This window comes from Drosophila mojavensis, unplaced genomic scaffold, assembly GCF_018153725.1.
Source record: "Drosophila mojavensis isolate 15081-1352.22 unplaced genomic scaffold, ASM1815372v1 contig_80, whole genome shotgun sequence".
Taxonomy (NCBI): domain Eukaryota; kingdom Metazoa; phylum Arthropoda; class Insecta; order Diptera; family Drosophilidae; genus Drosophila; species Drosophila mojavensis.
In genome coordinates this window covers 3,920,704-3,940,000 of record NW_025318906.1, presented here as the reverse complement: position 1 = coordinate 3,940,000, position 19,297 = coordinate 3,920,704, and the positions used below count along the sequence as shown (strand labels likewise).

The 19,297-nt window shown below is 36.4% G+C and overlaps 1 protein-coding gene across 2 annotated transcripts in view; it reads left to right on the top strand.

The window, feature by feature from the left end:
• Positions 1 to 16,258, top strand: part of LOC6578632 (terminal nucleotidyltransferase 5C) — a 68,974-nt gene extending 52,716 nt beyond the window's left edge. For both annotated transcript variants that reach the window (XM_002004504.4, XM_032730465.2), the window contains exon 2: positions 13,822 to 16,258. In XM_002004504.4, the coding sequence (XP_002004540.3) occupies positions 13,822 to 15,621 (1,800 nt within the window). In that variant the 3' untranslated portion in view covers positions 15,622 to 16,258. The remainder of the gene's footprint in view (positions 1 to 13,821) is intronic.
• Positions 16,259 to 19,297: the final 3,039 nt, after the last annotated feature.

The following is a 19,297-nucleotide window of genomic DNA, read 5'->3' as shown; positions in this document are numbered from 1 at the left end:
CCCATTTATTTTCTAGACATGCTATATAAACTAGCTTGCAACTAAAACTTGTTGTTTTCAAGTATTTTTTGAAAGCTAGCTTTATAGAATTTTTGTAATATATTGAGTTGCGTTTAAAGTTGTTTTCAATTTCATGTAGAGTTGATGAAAGGTGAAAACAATAAAATAGTAAAGTATGAAGTTGACGAAGAGTACTAAGTATATAGGTAGCATGAAATATGGAAAGTAATCTATAGGAGTTAGCAAAAGTACAGTCAAAGTCATTTGAACTAAATACATTTACAATTCCCAAAGAGTTCAAGCAGAAGTTAAATACAAGCAACAATAAGAGTTACTGAGACAGAGAGAGATAGATAGAGCTTGAGAGCTTTTCGCTCAACATGCAGTGTAACCATATGCATTTAGATCTAGATATGCATATACCTTTGTATCTGGAAGTAATCTATGCATCTGTAACTTCACTTCTCGCTTCACTTTGCATTCCATTAGAGATGTGTGACACGTGGCTCGGCTTTAGGACAATTATTTTGCCGAAGCAGCTGGGGAAGGTCTATGCAATTGTTGATTATAATTAAACGATTACCTATATGCCGTATAAACTCTTTAGTATTTATTTATTGCTCTGAGGCAGAGCGCACTCTGTGTCTATTTGTGTTGTTGTTTTTGTCTAATTCCAAAGTTTAATTGCGTATTGCACGTTTTGGCTTTGATATTATTATTTGTTTTTGTTTGTTTGTTTTTTTTTTTTTCACTATTTAATTCTGCTTTTGTGTTCTGTTTTGTTCGGTTCCCATTGTTTTATGGCGTGACTTGACGAAATGTCATGCAGCTTGTAATTACAGCTATAAAATGACAGATGAGTATCTGTAGCTCTTCTCCGTGTCTAATGTCTGTGATTGATTTCCGAAATAGAGAAATACTCTATGCTTACATTAAAACCTGCTTTTAAGTGTAGCGCAAAGATACTTTTAAAGGTGAAAGATAAATACTTTGTCATCTGTGTATATCCTGTGAGTAGTATGTCTTGAGAGTTGATAAATGAGAGCTCTATGTGGGGGTGGGTTGAAATTGATTTTGTTTGCGAATTTCTTGTACTTTCTAAGCTATAATCCCTTATTTATGGAGTATACTAAACTTCAGCTCAAGATTTGCTTAAGAAAGTATAAAACAATATATGATCTATTCATACAGTTCCTAAGAATCCTATATCTCAGTTCTATTCGAATTCTTAACTTCATCTCTAGGGGACATGTTTAGTATCTTTAATAAAAATAATTTAATCAATATGTAGAATAGTTCCCTTTTCAAGCTCAAGCCGTTTTAAAGCGGGACTTAAAGCTTAAGTACAATTTTTAGAAAATTGTATGGTAGTTCATAAAAATAGTAGTGGCTAGACGGGAAACTTTTGAGCATTAGTCTAGCTACATATGCTCTTGTTGGGTTTTTTTTATATAGCCGTAAATCTATGCTTTCAACTTCATCTTATTTGTCTACTCATCAACTTAAAGATTTTGCTACTTCAACTCAAGTTTTCGAGCTCGTTCTAGCATTGATTTCTCTCTGTTTTGTTTACCTTTTAATATAGTTTTTATTGCGTAGTCGATTGTCATGCGAGCTGGCGCCCGCCTCTCTGTATTGTAATTAAAAATTGAAAAATTGAAATATTGATAAATGATGATTTCGTGCCACAAATGTACTCGGGGGCTGTCAGTGCTATCAATTGCTTCCTGGGAGAATTGACTAACTGAGTTGATGCAACAATCTAATTGAACTTGACATATTAGCTTACAGTCCAGCACAAAAAGTGCTATAGATATATATATGTATATAGCTATAGCTATAGCTATAGCTATAGTAGATATATATGAAAGTTACATCGGTTGCAACGCCTTCACTTTGTAATTATAAACGTGATCACGATAATTATTATTGCTTCCAACTAAAAAGTCGCAATCTAATCAGGCGATTGCATAGGCCATAACAACTACAATTGTTATTTTCTTCGTTTTCGTTTTCGTTTTCTTCTTTTTCTATTGTCATTAGCAAATTGTTTTCTTAGCTTCGATTCTGAAAGTTTGCTTTAAACGACAATCGAACCCGAAGCCCTATTTCGTTTTCTGGCGTAAGTAAACAGCTGTCGGCTGTTTATGGTATTTCGACCAAATAATAATTGAAGATATCTCAATTAATTAGAATGCTAATTGAGAATTAGAAATGTATGAACAATGCAAGCTGTTTAAACAGAAGGAGTAAGGAATTAGAAAACAAGATGGAATAGAAGTCATTGCATAAGTTTATCAGAGAAGAAATGAAACATAAGTAAAGAGAGAAAAAGAGAGAGAGAGAGAGAGAGAACAAGCGAGATACAGCATCAATGAAGGAGAGTATGATGAGTGACAGATGAGGGTACGAGTTAGAAATATCTAGAATTAGCGAGAAAACGAAATAGCAAGGAATATGTAGATAAAGAAAGACCTATTATTTCTAGATGCTGCATCAAAGAAATAAAGTATGACAGAGGGAGAAATGGAATGATCTACAAAAATCTAGAAGAAAAGGAAAAGTTTAAAAGAAAAGAAAAATATATATAAGTGGAATAACAAACAGCGAAAAGGACAATGCCAGATAGAAAGGACTACATAAAATAGATTAAGAAACTTGGATGAGCTTATGAGAGATATATGAGAAAACTAAACACAGAGAGAACGTCTAAAGGAGAGGAGTTTGACGTTATATGCTATAGAAAGAGATAGAAAATTGGTTGTAGAGATAATAGATATAGATATACAAACGGATTCGTAATAAATAATGAATGAAATATAGAGACAAAATAGAAACCATTATCTTCAATCTACATAATATATAACTTATATAGATGGGACAATATTTACAGCTCTGTAATATTGATCCCTTGCACTTGAGCAGCGCCTGAACTAATTGAGAATTACAGCTCAGCCAGAGAATATCAAGCAAAACAATTAAGCTAAGGAATGAGGCCAATATTGCCCTACGCACACAAATGAAAACTAATTCTTATCGCATTCTCTATTGCACTCCCACATTTTGGCTGGCCCAAGGCAATCGAATGTTTGTTGTTATTGCTAGTTATTAAGAGATACAAGAAATGCTTCTTGGAATTTGCCTTTTTAACTTATCTTTCGTTTTCAATTGCAGGTAAATAACGCTATCCACACACACACACACACACACACACACACACACACACACACACACACGCACAAACACAGGCAACTGTCGACACCTGTTTGTTGGTAATGTACACAAATCGAACTGAAAACGAAACTGATGGCATATAAGAAACAACAACTAGAGCTAGTATAATAATAATATTTAAAAATATTTGCACAAATGCGTTCACAATTTGCACGCCTCTATTTGCATAAGAATCTGTTTGCTGTCCGATCTTAACAGAGGCCAACATTTTTCCATTGGCCAAAATGTAGTGAAACAAACAAAAGCTTTGATGAAAGAATTGAGCAAGATGTACATATATGTTAAGGATAGATAGACTTATAAATAGAGGTATTCCTTTAGTTATAATACTTATGTAAAGCAAAAAGAATTTGACAAGTGAATAGATCTATTCCATCTAATACTCATATGCTAAATGAGATCAAAATGCAAAGTCTATTTGATGTCTGACTAATATTTGTAATATATATATAATCTATGTCTATATTGTATGTATATACTCATGCATATTTTTAGTCATATTCTATATAATTTGCATAGCTACAATTAGGTTGATTATAATTTGTTTATATGCTAAATTTTTAATACTTTTTTATTTATACTTTCTAATTAATTTTTTTATGGCATTCGATGCAAATTATTTAGCGGGTTTTTTCTTGTTTCTAGCCATAATTTTTGTTGTTTTTTTTCTGTTTATGAACTCTGCAATTAAATTTTTCACACAGTGCTAAATGGCAACAAGTAAAAGTGTTCTAGTAGGCGGGGAGTGCTCGACTCATGAATACCTTGTACTATTTTAATTTATGAATATGGCAAGAAGTGGAATGAGGCAGATTAGAATATATAGGAAGTAGATAAAAAAGAGACGAGAGATCAGATAACGTATTCAATGTCTCTAGACTTTAGCTCTTATAATTATCCGATAAAACTTTTCAGTTGATCCTGAATAAAATTATGATTGATACCATGAGAGACCTATAACTCAATCAAGCAGGAGCAAATCAAAGTGAGACCAAATCTAGTGGGCTAGTCTTCAGGCATATCTAAAATTTATAGTTTCGCCCACGTCGCGCATTATATACCTTTCAACATTAACAATATAAACGCTGCTTACTCATTTTCACAAGATATAATAATTTTTATTGACAAATTGTTTGATGTGTGCGTGTGTGTGTGTCTTCATTGATCAATTAGAGAGTTTTTTGTGTGTGTGTGTGTGTGTGTAGATTATATAACTGTCTCAGTGTCTGTCCCAATTCAGTTTTTTTGTGGTTTTTTCTGTTATCTAAATTTAGGCATAAAAATGCAGCGCAACGAAGAAGCGCAGCTAATGATAAAGTGAGAGAGAGAGAGAGAGAGAAAAAAGAAAAAGCAGAAAGCGCAAAAAACGGAACAATACAGACACACACACACACACACACACACACACACACACACAAAAAAGTAATTTAATTATTCAAATTTATTTTTGGTGTCGTGCTATTGTCGTAAATATAGACTCGCGTATGTGTCGCACCATGGTCGCCCCTTACACCTGGCAGCTCACCTGGTCACGTTTTGCGTAGCGTCGGGTCAAGATTAACTGAAAACTAATACAGAAACGAAACGACGTCAAACGAAAGCCACATCAACAGTACCTAGACAGACCAAGCATTGACGTACAAAGCTAGTGCATACCCTGTAATAAGACATGATGTGATAGAGGTAGGGGCAGGGATAAATGTAGAGGCAGAAGTAGAGGCCAGAGCTTGAAGCGGAGGGTAGAGTGAGAGGTAGAGGCCGAAATAGAGACAAGAGATAGGATCGGAGGCAGATGTAGAGGTGAGGCAGAGGCAGAGATGAGGTAGAGGCAGAGGCAGAGGCAGAGGTAAAGGCAGAGGCAGAGACTAAGGTAGAGGTAGAGCAGTAGTAGGAGTGGAGGTAGAGGCCGAGCTAGAGGCCGAGGTAGAGGCCGAGGTAGAGGCAAGAGATAGAAGAGAAGGTAGAGGCAGTAGCAGGAGTGGAGGTAGAGGCAAGAGATAGAAGTGGAAGTAGGGAGAGGAGTGGAGGTAGAGGCAAGAGATAGGAGTGGAGGTAGAGGCAAGAGATAGAAGCGGAGGTAGAGTCAGCGAGGTACAGGCAGCTCTCTTATCAAAGTCACCAAAAATTCACTTCCGTCACACTTCCAAATTCTCGCAGTGTACGGCTGCACTTTCATTTTCGCTTCATGTCCGGCAAAGGCCGTCAAGCCACGCCTCGCCGCCCACTAAGCCAAAGGTATGTGAAACTATGCCAAAAAAAAAAATAAAAAAATATAATAAAACCGCAAGTGAATCTCTTGTTGTTGCTGTTGTTGCTGTTGGCGTCTTGGCCTGGCTCTAAACAAGGTTTTGACTTGGCTCAAACGGTCGCTTCGCGTCGCCCCTTTATGTGCCGCCCGTCTAGTTGTATAATTGAATTGTAGTCCGGCGCGTATACACGTATTTGAAATGTCGGTCGAACCGGTTTCAATTTGGCACTTGCTGCCAAGCCCGGCATAATAATTAAGCCTCATTTGCATCGTGTGGAAGGCGCGCTAGAATTCAATTCAATTCAATTCAATTGAATACGAATTCGAATCGATTTGATTCGATTTTGGTATTGCTATTGGAATTGGAATTGGAATTGGAATTGGAACTGGCGATGGCCAAGCTGTGAATCGCACTTTCGTTGGCACATAAAGCAGCACCAGCAGCAACAACAACAACAACAACAACAACAGTAATAGCCACAAATAAATCAAGTAACTAAAATAGCCTCGACCATGTCTAAAGTGTTGTTGTTGTTGCTGGAATATCTAGAAAACAGCCTTGTGGCAGGGTTTTTCTTGATTTTATTTTGGTATATCAGAATATTATTGCACTGTAAAAAAAAGCGGGCTATATAGTCAATATGTATATATGAATACGTTAAGATGTATATAGTATATAATATTAATGAATGAATATAAGAAATGATATGCTATTAATAATCATTAATATACAAATTTACACTGAAAAAAAATGCCATGAACGATATAGTAATAGTAAAGCAGAAAAAAGTAAACTGCAAAGTTTTTGAATAATATTGAATGCATGCATATAAAGATAACAGAATATATAACTAATAATATAATTTATAATGTAACTAACAATATAACTAATATAATATATTGTTTATCTCTAGAGCAAATCTATATAGAAAGTTCAAATTCTGCTGCGTTCGCATTGCTCCTTGAGCACGAGCTCAAACTCAATATTTAATAAGCATAATAACATTGCTCGACTATCAGTTACATGAATCTAGCTATCTATGTATATACCTATTATTAGACTAGTCGGAGCGGAGCTACTCGTATTTAATTTGCGCTTAAACTGCTTGGGAACTGTAAAAAAAAAAATAAAATTGATTTCAAGGCTTCGGCTAATGGATATTTGTGTTTATCACATAAATTATCTATAACATATAATTAATCAGTTGCGTTGTCTGGCATTAACTAAATTTTTCTGGAATTTCAATGCAAGTCAGGCAATTGCAAGATACAAAAAAGAGATAGCGAGAGAGTGTGAGAGAGAGAGAGAGAGAGTGGGAGAGCAAGCAAAAACAATGCTAAAACTTATTAGGTCAGGGTCACATTGAATGTCTTGTGACTGAGTGGCACAGTGAAGCGAATGCGCGAGTCTCTTGCCAAAGACAACGCCATCAACAACAGCAACAGCAACAGTAACAGTAACAGCAACAGCTGCTGCCGCAGCAGCAACAAGTGGTGGCTATGGATACAGCTAGAGATACAGATACAGATACAGATACAGATACAGATACAGATACATAGTTTACAGATACATGCAATAAATGGCATTAATAATAGAGCCAAGGCAGAGCAGAGATGTGGATGACGTTGTGGTGGGGGAGGGGTGGGGGGAGTGGAGGACACGGGGCAGCGGCATTAAGCGAAGCGGAGACACGCAAAAGTTGCGACTGTTTGTAATGCAGTGCAGCCAAAAGTATCTCTGTGCATGTATGTATGTATGTATGAGTATGTGTGTGTGTGTGTGTGTGTATCTGCAAGATACATTAGCGTGCGATGGCTGAAATTAAAGTTTTGTGCAGTGCTTACTTGTGCGAAGGGGCAAACCATCCATCATAAAGGCTGAAAAGAAAAAAAAAAAAAAAACAAACATTAATCTTTCGAATTGCGTTACTTGTTGAGTGTGTGTGTGTGTGTGTGTGTATTTTTGGGTGTGTGTACACTGTACAGACTTATTGTTGTTGCTGTTGATTTGAGCCGTTGATTAACATTGAACCATGGGCCAGCAGCCAGCGACCAGCAGCATTCACAATAAGTGCCGATCATTGCGTTCTCCATCGAAATGCCAAAGTAACGGTACATGCATATACATACATATATACATACACATATAACTGTATGTGTATATATAAAGCTTGCTGTTTACGATTATGCCTGCGAAATTGAAAGGCCAACACAATTTAAATGACAACAAAAATTATTTTAAAAAATACAAAATACAATGAAATTAAAAAAATAATAATTATTATGAATACACAAATAAAAAGTGCAAAAATATATGGCAATTATTATTAAACTGTTTAATTATAATCAAAATACTTATATATCTACATTTACTGTTGTTGCTGTGGTGTTGTTAATCTATTTTCGGCAAGCTTTGGCATTACATAATTTTATTTTTTTTGTTCATTTTTTTTTCTTGATCTGCGCTAAGCCGCGCTCAGAGCTTGAATTAGAATTAAAAGCTTTGTTATTGTTGCTTCTGCATTTGCTGCTTATCTTTGGTTTTGCTTCATCAGCTGCTGCTGCATTGTGTTTGAGCTTTGGGCTATGCGTGTGACAATGTGTGTATGTGTGTGTGTCTGTCTGCTTGTGTACATATTTCCTTTCTAAGCGGCGCACGCTTATCAGCTTTTGTCCATTTGTCGGGCCTCATTGCGGTTGATTTGTTTTTCGGTTGTTAAAGGAAGGGCAAGCGAGAGAGGGAGAGGAAGAAAGATAGAGATATGCAAACAGCGGTCTAGCGGGTAATTAGTAAAAAATAGCAATCTAAAAATAAACTGGACACAGCTAAAGCAAACGTAAAAAAAAGAAACAAACCATAGCAAAAGAAGTATTTAAACAATTTGCGTTGCGGCAGCAACAGCAACAGTAAAACGACAAAAACAATAACAACAAAGACAAAAAACGAAAACGAAAACTTGTTTGCACAAACACAAAAGCTTTTGGCTTTTGCCTTTGCATGGAAATTAAATAAATGTACAAAAATAATGAAATCGAAAACGCGCAAGCAGCAAAAATGCAGCACAAATATGGTAGAAAAAAAAGCAGCACACACAGACATCAACACACACACATAGGCACACAGGCACACCAGCAAAGTGCATGATCGCGCTATCAGCTGAGCGCTCGGTTGAGTGAGTGAGCGAGTGAGTGAGGGAGTCGCATTGCAGCGGGCAGCGACCGACTAACCGAGCGACCGTCAGAATCTACCTGCAGTGCTCGCTATGTTTATGCTTGCCCTTCTCAAAAAAAAAAAAAAAAAAAAAAAAATAAAACAAGCGCACGCTCAAAAGTCACTCAAATCCCCTGCGCCGCAGTCTACGCGCTGTCGGCAGCGACAGCGACTGCGGTTGCTCTCTCACTCTCACCACCACCACCACTAACCACTTGCGCTCAACGCGAAACGCAACTCACTCGAACAGCGTCGTGACGTCAGCTGCTGGCAGAAAAAGCTTTTTATTTCGGTTTGCCGCTCACTCGCGAATATTCTAATAAGCATTTCAATTCATTTCGTTTTCAAACGCGCAACGCAACGCAACGCAAACGCTTGCCACAAACCGGAGCTCGCGGCGCATTAGCTTCAAAATTTTTGAACAGAAATATTATCATAACAGTTGTGTTGCTTGTTGTTTGCTGTGTTGTCTCAATATTATATTTCTATGTGTGCATATGCAATTGGTGCGTGTTATTTAAAGTGAAAAGTGCATAAAATAAATCGCAAACAATTTAATTGAATAATTATCGATAGAAGCAAAGTTAAACAAAAAAGAGAAAGAAATAAAAACACGCAGCTACAACAAAAAAACGAGAAGAAAACGTAAATCAAAGCAAATTATCGCGGGTGCGTCGTCTTCGCTTGTTTTTTTTTTTTTCGAAAAAAAAAAACGGTAATTGCTGCTTGATATTGTACACTCCACCCACCGCCCCTCTCATACTCACGCTGCCTTTGCAATGCTTTTGCTGCTTCTACACGGAATCCATATTTGTTTTTGCGTTTTGGACATTACCACGCACACATACACACACACACATGCATAGGCACAGCTGCTAAGTTACACTTGTTTGAGCTTTGCTTTGCAAAGACTTTCTGCTCGTCTAGTTGTTGCTGTTGTTGTTGTTTTTCTCTTTTTTCGCTGCGGCTGCTGCTGCGGCTGCGGCTGTAGAAAGAAATGAAAAAACAACGATTTTCACTTTTATTTGAGACCAGTCGTAAGTCTGTCTAGGCCAGCAGGCACGCCATAGACCGATACACCTGTTTGCGTGTCTCTCTCGCTCTATCTATATAAGTGTGCGAGTGTGTGTATGTATGTATGTGTGTGTGTGTGTGTGTGTGTGTTTGTCGCTATGCAATCCAATTGCAGCCAAAACAACATAATCATCATCATGATCAGCATCATTAACGTGTTAAGACATAATGAAGTTGAAACATTCATAATAATAATGAGCAGAAAAAAAAAAAAAAAAAAAGTGCCAAGAAGAAATTGGTGAAAATTGCAGCGTACATTTATTACACACACACGCACATATATACATATACGTATTAAAGGTTCAGCGTATACGCTGCAAATATATATTGTGAAATTCGCAGCAAAAAAAAAAAAAAAAAAGAAGTGGTAAATGCCAAATAGCAAAAATAGTTTTTTTTTCCGTTGCCTTTTATCACAGCTAATTAAAATTTTTTATATAGACACAGCTCTTATCTGGCATGCAAAAGTATATAAAAAATGTGTCAAAAAAATGGGAAAAAAAATTAAATTGCATAAAAATGTTTATATAGAAAAAAAAAAAATGTTAAAAAAGTGAAAAAGTGTTAATTTAATTTGAAAAATTTATACATACATATATAGCAAAAGAAAGTAAAACTCAGACAAGAAGTTACGAAAGAAATTCAAATGGAAAAGTGCAAAAAAAAAAAAGAGTAGCAGAAAATAATTTATGTGTTTGTGTCTCATGAAAATGCAATAAACAATTAAAAAATTAACAATTAAATAGTAAAATAGTAAATTGCAAGCCAGACAGCAATTAATAAATAAATAATTGCCCACAAATAGAAGGGAAGAGAGTGATAGAGAGAGAGAGAGAGGAGAGAAAGAGATGTTACTTAACACTCTATAACAAAGATGATAAAGTTAACACTATGCTACACAAATCAAATGAAATGATATGTGTATATATGTTGTATTTGAGTAAAGCAAGAAACCTTAAAGAAGCAAAAGCACAAATAGTCCAAATAATATCACGCAAAATTTAATGTTTATACGGCGTATCTCACCATCATCATGACGAAGAAAACAGCGCTAGAAAACTGTCTCAGCAAGAACCTAATTAGGTATTTAATGAACGTACTTGCTGTGCTGCTCGAATCTCTTAAAGAAATCACTAAAAGAAAAAAAAAAAAAAAATTTCAGATCGTTTCACAGCCATAAAACAACAATAACTGCAAAAATTTCTAGATTATGTGATCTAAGTTAATTAGTGAATCTGTTGAATTAAGCATGCGATGCGTCATCTAATTTGCTATTTTTGCTGTTGCTGTTGCTGTTGCTATTTGCCCTTTCGGATTTAGCTGCATTCAAGTCGAAGCTATATATACATATATAAAGATACTCTATATGAAGTGCAATCAAGTTGTAGATAAACCCAAGTTTACGATCTAACGAATTAGCTGGAATGTTGCAGATGAATCTCATTAGTAGCTTATAAAGCTGATAAGCAGAACGGAAGTAATAAAAACAAAGAGCACTGAGCATCATGATAAAATAGAAAGCTAAGGAAGTGATAAAACCAAGCAGAAGAAGAAGCAGTCAAAGACAATAGAAAAATAAAAACAAGGTCAACTTGTTGTAAATAGTCTGATAAGAGAAATAAGTGAAAACATGTTACAAATATTGCAGTCGGACGGTAGTGACTGCCTCATATGCGTTCAGCTGGAATACCTGGAGCGAAAACTAAGTGAAAATATAGAAATTATCAAGTCTATAAAGTCAATGGAGCACACTATTTTTTCCCTTGTCCACCTCGAGCTGAGGTATATCTAGCTTACATATTTTTCTGTCCGCTGTGGTCTACTCGGGAATATCAAATATCCAAGTTCCTAACTTCAATGGAATTTAAATTAATATCGGTTAGATTCTTTCCTAGTTTTCCCATCTCGAGTTACTTATTCAATAAGGCTGGTTAATAAATAATTAAACAGGCAGATGGATATTGAGCAGAACCAATATGCCCCATTTATTATTACAATGAGTATACAGATAACTAGAAAGCAGAATGAAGAAAACAAAAATGAAATGATAAAACTAATTTCCCAATAAGTGTTTTCTAATCAAGGTTATTATAGGTTATATGTACGTGTAAGCTCGTCAGTTATATATTATATTTTCACGAGATATATATGTGTGTGTATCTGTATGTGTATGTATATATCTATATATATTGTGAATCATTCACACGCAAGAATCTATTTGAATTGGTTTATGGATGTTGGCATATTTGCACGCAGCGAAACGCACAGCATATCAGATATACACACACACATACAGGCACACACACACACACACATACAGACAATGAGGCTCATGGACAGCCTTTCGTATGCTCGGCCAGCAGCGAGATATGCTAGAATTTTTAATATATATAAATTTGTTCGTTTTTGATAAAATAGGCACGCAAATGCAAATAACAAGAAAGAAAGAGGAACAAAAAGAAACAAAAAAGTAGATAGAAACGAAAAACGATAAAGATAGAGAAATATAATACAGAGAGAGAAGGAGACATAAATGGCATGGCAATAGGCCCATGCCCAGACCCAGACCCAGACCCAGGCCGAGACCGAGACCGAGAGCCATATGCCGATAGGCGGAGGAGGCGGGCACAAAGCATCGATAACAATGCGGAAATTTGAAAAACCAAAAGATTTTCAAATCGAAAAGCAAAGATAGCAAAAGAAAACATATGTGGCCCAGAGACAACCGAGAGAGAAACGCTAAACGCGTCGAGGCTGTCGCACAATAATAATAAACAAATAAATTAACAAAAAAAAAAAAAAAAAAAAAGAAATAAACAAATTTAATGTGTGTGTGGGAATACAAATTAAGCGAATATCTATGTATGAATGTGTTTGTGTGTCGGTGTGTGTGGGTGGGTTAGCGGGGCAGCAGGTAGAAGGCCTGTCCCTCACAGACAGACAGACACACACACACACACACACACACACACACCCAGCGCTTAAATTGAGCAAATTTAACGCAAATTAATTAATTACAACATAACAAAATTTGTTCCCCATTGGGGAGCCATACAAAATATTCCGGCCGCAATAAAATGTACAAAATAAAAACCAATACTAAAGCAAGAATACATGAATTAGAACTTGACTTGTGATGGATAAAAGCTTGAAAAGTGATTTAAAGCAACACCGAGCGACGATTCTTAATATGAGCGGCATGAGAATTGAAATGAATTTCGTTTAGTTGAAAGCCACAAATATTAAGATAATCATCTCCAAGTGATTTAGAGCTTTGATCTGAGTGCTGAGTGTGGGATAAGTGTGCTAGAAACTGATTTATACCCAAGATATTATGCTTTATAAACTATGAATTAGCATAATATTTCGAACAATTTGTTTATTCAGCTTTAGAGCAACTCTAAAAAACCTCTAAGGCCTTTTTGCCTTCTAATCAAGTGAAAATGAGAATTAAATATCATTTTGAATGCAGCTTTGAAATCATCTAAGTACTTTTTAAGGAGCTTTACTACCATTTGATAGTTTACAGACCATGAAACGCGATTAGACAAATTGTAAGTGTTGTTAAACGTGGAAAATTGTTTGCTGTTTTTCTTAAAGAGCTTTGCAAGCAGTTGTGCAAGCTTTTAAGGTAACTTTCTTGAATATTTTTAAAGAACATTGAAATAAACAATGAGCTAAGTCATATTTGTTAAGCCTAAGACTCACATCGAAACTTTAAGCTAACAGCTCTAGGACACATGTAATAGCTTTTATGGAGCTTTTACTAAAATTCTAAGTTCGGTTTGGGTTTAAACATATTCCAGTGAATTATTAGAAAACTTCACATTTTAAGTAAACATTATATATATTCCCAATGAGCTTCGTTAAGTGTTAAAGCTTTGCCCACATATTGAAAGTTCATTAAAGCTTTTAGCAAAAGCTCCTGCGACACCAACTCATGCAATTTTCATCAAATTTTCTAATTTGTTCAGCTAAAAACTAATTCATATCTAAATAGATAACTCTCTTATCGTACAGCAACTAATTAAAGCTCTTCCTCTTCCCATTTTAGTGCGGGACACTAGACGGAGCCGCCGAACCACTATTTCATCAGCAGCGCAACAACAGAATGGACGTCTATCAGATCGACGATGGTTTCCACTCGGATGGAGGCACCGAAACGCCGCCTCCATCGCCCAGTTCGGGCTCATCGATAGCCTCGACATCGGACCACGGTTCGCTGGAGAGCGTCGATACGGGCGGAACACAGAGGCTGGCGGTGCTATCATTTGAGCAGGTGCGCAAGCTGCACTCTGTCATGGATGAGAAGGTGGCCATACATGGACGTGGTAATTTTCCAACACTGGAGGTGACACTGAAGGATCTGGTCAATTCGGTGCGTCGCAAATTGGAGGCGGATGCGAATAGCGGCGGTGCCGGTGTCCTGGTGAAGGACATTCGCCTAAATGGCGGCGCAGCTAGTCATGTGCTGGCCAGCGAGGATCAGCCATACAATGATCTTGATCTGATCTTTGCCATCGAGCTGAGCTCACCGCGTGTCTTCGATCGCGTTAAGACCGCCGTGCTGAACACTCTGCTCGACCTGATGCCCGAGGGCGTCTGCAAGCGCCGCATCTACACATGCAGCCTGAAGGAGGCCTACGTTGGCAAAATGGTTAAGGTCAATAATAACAATGACGGCGATCGCTGGTCGCTCATCTCGCTGGGCAATTCGCCGGGTCACAAGAATGTTGAGCTCAAATTCGTCGACACGATGCGTCGCCAGTTCGAGTTCTCTGTGGACTCATTCCAAATTGTATTGGACTCGCTGCTGCTGTTCTACGACTGTGCCGCGTTGCCCATCTCGGAGAACTTCTATCCGACGGTGGTGGGCGAGTCGGTCTACGGCGATTTCCAGGAGGCCCTATATCACTTGCAAAAGAAACTGATCTCAACGCGACAGCCGGAGGAGATACGCGGCGGTGGTCTATTGAAATACTGTAATCTGTTGGTACGCAAATACACGGCTGTTGACTCGCAGCTGATCAAGACGCTGGAGCGGTATATGTGCTCGCGTTTCTTTATCGATTTCCCCGACATCAATACGCAGACAACGAAGCTGGAGGCCTATTTGCGCAATCATTTCTGGGGCATCGAGGAGGAGCCGCTCCAGTATGAGTACCTAATGTATTTATATAATGTTGTTGAAATGTCCACCGTCTGCCTGATGGGGCACGAGCGTCGTCAGACACTGTCGCTGATCCTGTCGCTGGCCAATCAGGTGAAGCAACAGCAGGAGCATCAGTATCATCAGCAGCAGCAGCAACAGCAACAGCAGCAGCAGCAGCAGCATCATCATCACCAGCAGCAACAGCAGCAGCAACAGCAACATCATCACCAGCAACAGCAGCATCATCACCAACATCATCATCATCACCAGCAGCAGCAGCAACAGCATGTAGCGTACCTGCAACAGCAGCAACAGCAGCAGCAGCACCAGCAACAACAGTTGGAGTCGCAGCAAACGCAAGCGTCACCCGTGTTGGCGCTGGTCGCGGCAACGCCGACGCAGCAGGCGCCGCAAACGCCAACGATCTATATGCAACAGGCCGCGCCGGCAGCAGCCGCCATCTGCTGCAGCACCACGGCGGCGGGTGCCGCCGGTGCCCCAACAGCGGTGGCAACGGCAGCAGCGCCGGTGGCGGCAACGGCTGCCAATGCGGCAGCAACTGTTGCCGATGCCCAGCAACAGACGCAGACAATTCAGATACAGGCGGGTCCGCCGGGCTTGATCTATGCCAATGGCGTTTACTATGCACCTGTGATACCCAGCACCATTTGCACATGCAATTCGACCTGGTTGAGCACGTGATTGGAAGAGCAGCAGCAGCAGCAACTCGAACCACAACAGCAACAGCAACAGCAGCAGCAGCAGCAACAACAACAACAGCAACACTTTAACAATAGCAACAACTATAGCGGAGCAGAGCAGGAGGGCAGCTTGGTGCTAATGCAGCAGCAGATCAATCATATGCCAGTTTACAAGCTGCAGCAGCAACAGTTGAATAGGAAGCAGCAGAAGAAGCAGCAGAGGAAGCAACAGCAACAGCAGCAGAGGCAGGAGCAGCAGCAGCAACAACAGCAACAGCAACAACAACAACAACAACAATTGGTGCTGGATTCGTATAGCGGACAATTTGCATATTTCTATCCGCGCGATGGTTCAGCGCCCAGTTTGTTGTTGCTTGGGGAGGATACATATTTAAATGTGACTACGGCACAGCAGCAATATATCTAAAGGCAGTAGCAGATCAGGCAGATATATCTCTCTATATATATATAGAGAGAGAGATATATGCGTCTATGTATATGAACATGAATTGTATTTAGATTTTGACAGTAGGACTTTCTCCGTCTAACTCTCTACAAACGAATTGTTGCTGCAAATATGTTGAGCTTGATGTTAATTGATGTAGCCACACACACACACACACACACACACACTCACACCCATACACTCACGCATAATCACATAGATTTGACTGAGGAGCCGCTGTTTAGGACGTTCGCTGGTTCAATGGGCAAAAAACAAAAAAGAAAAAAAACATTGCCCATACATAAGGACATGCCACACACACTCACACACCTATACTTACACCCCCCCACACACACACACTCACACACATCCTAGTTATACGAACCAGACAAATAGCCATTATTTTCTTTAAACAAATTTTTTTTGTCTTCAAGCGTCGCTCAAAAAAATTTCCTTGTATCGAAAAAAAAAAAACCAAACAAAACAAACAACACCTCATCAAAGAACTCGACTTGTATACGATAGCAACAACAAAAACAAATTATAATTCTTACAATTTTGCTAAATTTTCAAAAACAAGAAAAAAAATCTACAAAAACAATAACAAAACACTTTTCACAAAACACCAATTTCTGCTCGCAAAATACGTTTAAGATATTTTGATTTTGTAATAAATAAAAAAAAGTTAAAATTGCGACGCAACACACTAAAAAAAAAAAACTATTAATTTTTTTATTCTAAACTCTGACTTTTACAGCTCAATGAACCAAGCAAAACTATCCATCTATAACTATATCACACACATACATACACACACACATTATATATCGATTATTTTATAATCATTTTTGAATTTGTTCGATTATACACATATATAGATATATATACATATATATGCTATATAAGCGAAATTCCAAGCAAATTATCTACGTATATATATATACTATATGGAAAAACAAAAAAATTAAATACAATATACTATCTATATACATATAGTGAAAAAATACAAGAAAAAATACTTTAAAAAAATACTAAACTATATAATTTACAAAAGGCAGATATGATGACATGTATATACATATATATATATATATATATATATACATATATACAAATGTAATTCTTAGTCCAATTTTTAGCTGTCGAAATTGACATAATAATATAATAATAATAATAATAATAATAATAATAATCATAATCATAATCGATATGCATTGTATTTATATATTGTATATGATTTAACATTAATGTTAACTCTCTGTAACTGTAAAACTTAAATGCTAAATGTAAATGTTTTCGTTTTGGTATATATGTAGATCTATATACTCTACATATATATTGCAAAAAGCAGTTAAATTGAAAAGTGTAACGAAATGTATCTCAGCTCAATGTGGGGAAGGGGGTAACAACTACAACAACAACAACAGCAGCAGCAGCAAAAGAATAACTGTAACTGTAACTGAAAAATGGAAAATACTGAAAATAGATAAATATTAGCCATTTTATACACGAGCAGCTTGCAAATTGAAGAAAACCAACCAAAAGAAAAATCTCTTAAAACGAAATAAAATACAAATTTTTTACTTAACAAATTTTTAAAATACCGAATGAAGAATGTGAGAAAAGATTGAAAAAGAAAACTTTGCTACAATATTTTCAGTGTTTTTTTTTTTTTTTATATATATACACATATATGATATATAACTGTAAAACTGTTTAGAACTGTAGTTTATAATGATAATAATTAATAACTAACTGTAAAACTAATTATTGTACATCTAGTTAACAGCAGCAGCAAAAATGATTGTTTGATTGATTGTGATTGCGAATGCATGTATTTTCTTGTTGTTTTCTGTTTACAAATATCTTTCGGCTTTTGTTCGTTAAGGAGAATGAAAATGAAAGGAAAACTGCTGGGTGATAATTTATGAATGATTCAACTGATATAAATGTAAAGCATATTATATATAAATACAATTTATAAATATATATATAGAGAGATTGTCTATTGTTATGTGAAAACAATATTCAATGAAAGACAACAACAACAAAAAGCAAAAAGAAACAAAAATGGTTTAAGCTATGTTTCCTCTGTAATGTTAAACAGTGCTGTTAACTGTTAACTATTAACTCTCACGCTGTTAGCTCTGTCTCAGAGTTAGTTGTGGCACTGTTAGCTATTAACTGTTAATGTTGCTGTTAAATGCTTGCACTGCTGTTGCAGCTAACTTTGCTGTTAGCTGTTGGCACTGACAATGTTAACTGTCACGCTGTTAACTTTACTTAATTTGCGTTTAACACATTTTTCTTTTAATTATATATTTTGTAACTTTTAGTTAAGTTTTTTGTTTCTTTTTGAACCTTTTTGTAATGTGTATTAAAATAATATTTAGCTTTAAACATATTTTGTGCAAACTGATTGATGTGTATATGTATATGAGTGTATGTTTATGTGTGTGTATGCGTGCGTGAATGTATGTGTGTATGGATTCCAAAGCAAAATTTAGGAAAGGAAAAAAACCGAAAATTCACAAAATGCAAATTTGAGCAAGAAACTTTGAAACTCTGCTCACAGCCTGGCTGCATGACTTATATATAAATATATAAAACTTATATACAGATATACATATACACACATATATATAGCTATGTAGGAAAGTGAATGAGAAGAGAGCGAATGCTTGAAAGCTGATGAAAATCGCATTGAAGTCGATGATGATGATAAATAGAGCGAATAGTCTGTAAGTGTGTAGAAAATATACAACAACAAAAAAACAACAAAACAAGAAAACCAATTTAAAAAAAAAATATATATATATGAATAAAATCTAATTTTAAATTTATACAAAACAAAAAAAATCAAATGTAAATTAGAAAAAGAAAAGCAAATCAAAATGAAATGAAATCAAATCAAATCAAATCAATCAATCAATCTTGAGATTTGTATATAATATTATAATTATGCTATAATCTACTATATATATGTATATGTATATCTAACACACACAGATAAACTATATACACACACACACACATAGATACACAACCATATATATATATATATACTATATATAATACTTACATATTACAAAACATATATGCATATATGTATATATTATATAAATAATCTTAATTATATATTATTATTATTATGTATGTATCTACAACAACAATTTACCATATACATATTACTTCTGTGCGCTTCTTGCGATCGTAAGGAATTTCAATAAAA